Source organism: Nannizzia gypsea, genomic scaffold, assembly GCF_000150975.2.
Source record: "Nannizzia gypsea CBS 118893 supercont1.3 genomic scaffold, whole genome shotgun sequence".
NCBI classification, from domain to species: Eukaryota; Fungi; Ascomycota; class Eurotiomycetes; order Onygenales; family Arthrodermataceae; genus Nannizzia; species Nannizzia gypsea.
The window spans coordinates 2,771,118-2,775,557 of NW_003345199.1; the positions used below are offsets into that span (position 1 = coordinate 2,771,118).

The following is a 4,440-nucleotide window of genomic DNA, read 5'->3' on the forward strand; positions in this document are numbered from 1 at the left end:
GGGATGTTTCTACTCATCAGAAGACGCAGACAGCAGCCCAGCCCGAAGATACCGAAAAGCGAGAAGGAGCTTATTATGTATGGACGCTAAAGGAAATTAAGACAGATATTGGGCCACCGCGATGCCGACGTCTGTGCACGGCATTGGGGCGTTCTTCCAGACGGAAATGTGGCGCGAGTGAATGACCCCCACGATGAATTCATGAACAGAAACGTCCTAAGGATTGCGACAACCCCAGCTCAAGTTGCAAAGGAGTTTGGGCTGCATGAGGAGGAGACGATACGGATACTAAAGTCCTCTAGGGTGAAACTCCGAGAGTATAGGGAAACAAAGCGGGTACGGCCTGAACTAGACGACAAGGTCATTGTTGCATGGAATGGACTCGTGATCGGTGCGCTGGCGAAGTGTGCCATATTGCTGGAAGATATTGATGAGGAAAAGTCAAAGCACTGCAAGCTTATGGCCAGCAACGCAGTCAAGTTCATCAAGGAAAACCTGTTTGATGCCGAGTCTGGCCAACTCTGGCGAATCTACCGTGCTGACTCCCGAGGGAACACGCCTGGGTTTGCCGACGACTATGCCTACCTCATATCCGGCTTACTCCAGCTCTACGAAGCTACATTTGATGATGCGCATTTACAATTTGCGGATAAGTTGCAACGTGAGTTTCCGATTATTGCCAATTATTGCACAAGCTCGAAGATCGGCCCGTCTTCTAAATTATTATTTTTTTTTAATTAAACGTGGGAAGAAAATAAGGATGAGAGTGCCCTAACTAACAGCTCGGTTAAAATAGAGTACCTGAACAAGTACTTCATATCCGTCTCGGCAAGTGATAGCAGTATCTGTACGGGCTTTTACATGACCCCCTCTGAGGCGGTGACTGACACGCCCGGTGCCCTGTTCCGTCTCAAGACAGGAACCGACTCTGCGACCCCGTCCACCAACGGTGTGATTGCGCAGAACCTGCTGCGGCTGTCCACGTTACTGGAGGACGAGTCCTACAAGCTCAAGGCCAGACAAACATGCCACGCCTTCGCGGTAGAGATCATGCAGCATCCCTTCCTGTTCGTTGGCATGTTGGATGTCATCGTCGGCCTGGAGATAGGCACAAAGAGCGTAACGGGTGTTCTGGGACGAGCAACAGCGACCGGAGAGGACAGGGTGAAGGCGGAGAGAGATCTGATACGCAGGATACGTACTGAAGCAGGTCGTACCGCATCGACTAGCGCCGCGGTTCTCTCCATGGTCGATGTTCGTGCTACCAAATCTGATCCTGATCGTTCACGGACAGATACATCCAGTTGGCTCCGCGGGCGAAACTCGCTGTTCAAGGAGCTCTCGTCTGCGAAGGGCAAGGACTTTTTGCTCATCTGCGAGGCAGGGTCATGCCGAACGGTCGATGTAGTCTAAGTCTAGACCTTGACAACTAGTTACTTGCTTTTATTCCCTTTTCCCCGTCCTATTCCTGTCCTTGTTTCTCCTGAGCTCATTTGCTGGGTTAGGTATAGGTATATGCATAGTTAAGCGCCCTGTAGGTACTTGTATGCTGTATAACCAGGTAGTTACATGGAGTGCATGCATTAGGTGTTTATCCGGCTCATGTTTGCGCTCTCTCTCTTTCTCTGCTCTGCTTCCCGCCCTGCATAGCCGCATAAACAAATCCCCTCCAGAGTACTTTAGTTAGAGCTTGTGTGTACATTTTTAGCCCCTGTGGTGAAACAAAAGCTTTGTTTCCGCTAACCAGTCATCCGTCCAGTGACGAGAGAAGAGGAGGAGAAGAAGAAAGCCTAGTCTCAGCAGCCGACTGGGGGAGCTCCCGGAGCCATTATATTAATATTGGATGCATCGACCGGTGCCGCGTCTGGGTGGATGAACGGATAATAAGCCTTTCCTCAAACACGGCCGGGTCCCCAATGGATGTGTCTCCAGAGGTAGTCCTCATAAGGCTCGACTTGTCTTCCCCGCCACTTTTACTTACGTATTGAGTGAGAATGAAGCTGGCTGTGGCTTGCCGGATGTCAGGCAGGGCTCTGCTCGCTCCAAGGGAAGAACTTGAGACACAGGCGCGGTCCGCACGGAGACACTGGGACACCGTGATATTATTATCAGGACCCGCCTTAACGCAACATACGATGAATAAAATGAATGACGCGAGAAGTAATAAAACGAGCTGGAGAAAGAAAGAAAGCAAGAGAAAGAAAAAAATGAGAGCTGATATCGCGGATGGCGGACCCGGAGCACAAGGGCAGGGACAGGGAGGTGTTCAACGGGAAATGACCCCCTGGGCTGCCAAATTTAACTACCATGTTTACCTACGGGATCGTGCGTGGGAAAAGAAAACACAGCATCAGAGAGCGAGAGAGAGAGCAAAAGTCCATGCATGCAGACAGGGAAGAGACAGGGCCAGTAGATGATCGGACAATTCCAGACCAAGAAGCCTGTTGGCTGCTTGCTTGCTGCCCGAGAGTTGTGCTTTTTTATACGCATCTATACAGAGTTAAGGATGGAACCGCCGGAGAAGCCCCTGAAGACAGCACCCCCTGACACCGACGAATCCCTGAATCCTCGTCTCACCACTGCAGGCACAGAGAGGAAGAAAAGCAAAGAAGAGCAGGAAACGCGAGAGACAAGAGGCAGAGACAAGAGGTGCGGTGCTTCTGGGCTAGACATCAAGACTTCACGACTCCTACAGCCTCGACTAGTTGGCTGGTTAGTGAGTTGACGGCGTACGATGGTAACAAGGCTGGTTTTGCTCTCTTGTCGCACCAAGGATGGGGACCATGCATAACGAAATGAACTGGCGGCTTGTCTGTCTTCGCGCTTGACAGACTGGACGCTTGTCAAACATTATGATCTAACAAAATGAAATATGTATGCCAGCTCGACAGGTGGTTACTTTTCTTATGCTGGGCTGGCCCAGGGGCAAAGATGGATGGCAGATGATGAAGGCATGCATGCTCGAACACTCCACCAGGCGCGCTAAAACTGCCATGGCGCAGGAGTTTATTATCTGGCCGGCCTCTATACGAGAGGGTTGGACGATATACGATCGTCAGCGGCGCTCTTGAGGGAGGGCCGATCAGCATCCAGGGTCGCTCCCACCAGGACTCCCATCCTTCCGGCCTTCTCTATCGTGGTACAGGGAGAACGGGAAAACACACCACGATATCGAGAGGAAGAAGGCCTGGCAAGACAGGGCAGAAGAACCAGAGTTGACGCCTCGATGACTCCAACCTTATTGAGGACAGAAGAGACTCTTGCGTTGAACCCCTGAGCTGTTTCAGCGCAAATTACTCCTGGCTTCCTTTTTTCGCCTTCTCGATGTCCCTCTCTGCTCAACTTTCTCTGCTTTGGCTGCAGGTTAGCCGACGCAAGAGATGAGCGGCGCTACCGTGATATCCATGGGACGGGATGCATAATTGATATGTCCGCTTCCACCCTGATACTACGGAGTATATCAGGGTCCCATCTTGTTATCAGACAGACGGGGCGATACTGAACCATACTCTTAACTAACATTACTTATTAATATTATTATACTCAGGTACTTCTTATTATCAGTGCGGGTCCTCCGCTCGATGCTTTTTTGCAGAGACGGAATCATCCCCCCCCAGCTTCCCGTCCCCTTTGCTCCCCTGACTAGACCAATCTTAATCTCAAGTTGGTTGGTACCTGGGATCCAGGAGAAAGGCTCCAGCCTTCGAGTCTTATATTTACTCGCCTTGCCGCCGCCTGGCTCGTCTTCCTCCTCCTCTTCCTTCTCTTCCTCTTCCCTCGCTCTCTTTTGACTGCCTTTCTTCTTCACCAACTACCGCTTCTTAGCCACTTTCCATTCCTTTAAAGTGTCTAAGCAAGCCTTTCGCTCATTACTTTTTTATCCCATAAAGCATCTCTGCCTTGGCCAGAGAGCGTATTTATCGCCTGTCATCGAACTTTTTCGCAGTTGACCTGCGAACTATCAAACTATCAAAGCAAGCCTGCAACTCTCCCTCTGTCACGCACTCACGCATTCCATCCAATACCCCCTTGGATTCAAATATTTATACCAGCCTGGAAACTCCTTGGGACCGTTACTGAGGGAAACAGAAAGAAGGCAATCCAATCCCACCGCGCAAGATGAAGACCTCCCTGGTGTTGACCGCGCTCTGCGTTGCCGGCTCCCTGGCTGCCAAACAGGCGCCCCGCGTGAAGTTCGTTACCGTGTCCAACGTTGTAGTTATTACTACGACCATGACTACCACCATCCCTTGCCCAACTGGCGTACCAACTTCCGTCAAGCCAGCACCTAAGCCAACAACCCAAATCAAAATACCAGCACCACCTTCCTCTGTCCCTGCTCCCCCACCACCTCCACCACCACCATCTTCCGTTCCTGCTCCTCCACCTCCACCACCATCTTCCGTTCCTCCACCACCAGAGCCTACCCAGGCTCCTCCA

The 4,440-nt window shown here is 51.3% G+C and overlaps 1 protein-coding gene across 1 annotated transcript in view; it reads left to right on the plus strand.

Moving 5' to 3' along the window:
• The window catches only part of MGYG_04478 (spermatogenesis-associated protein 20), a gene marked incomplete at both ends in the record, with an annotated part of 2,622 nt that extends 1,209 nt beyond the window's left edge, over positions 1 to 1,413 (plus strand). Inside the window, 3 exons of the mRNA XM_003174252.1 lie at positions 21 to 77; positions 106 to 661; positions 797 to 1,413. Coding sequence (XP_003174300.1) covers positions 21 to 77; positions 106 to 661; positions 797 to 1,413 — 1,230 coding nt within the window. The remainder of the gene's footprint in view (positions 1 to 20; positions 78 to 105; positions 662 to 796) is intronic.
• Between the last annotated feature and the right edge of the window lie 3,027 nt (positions 1,414 to 4,440).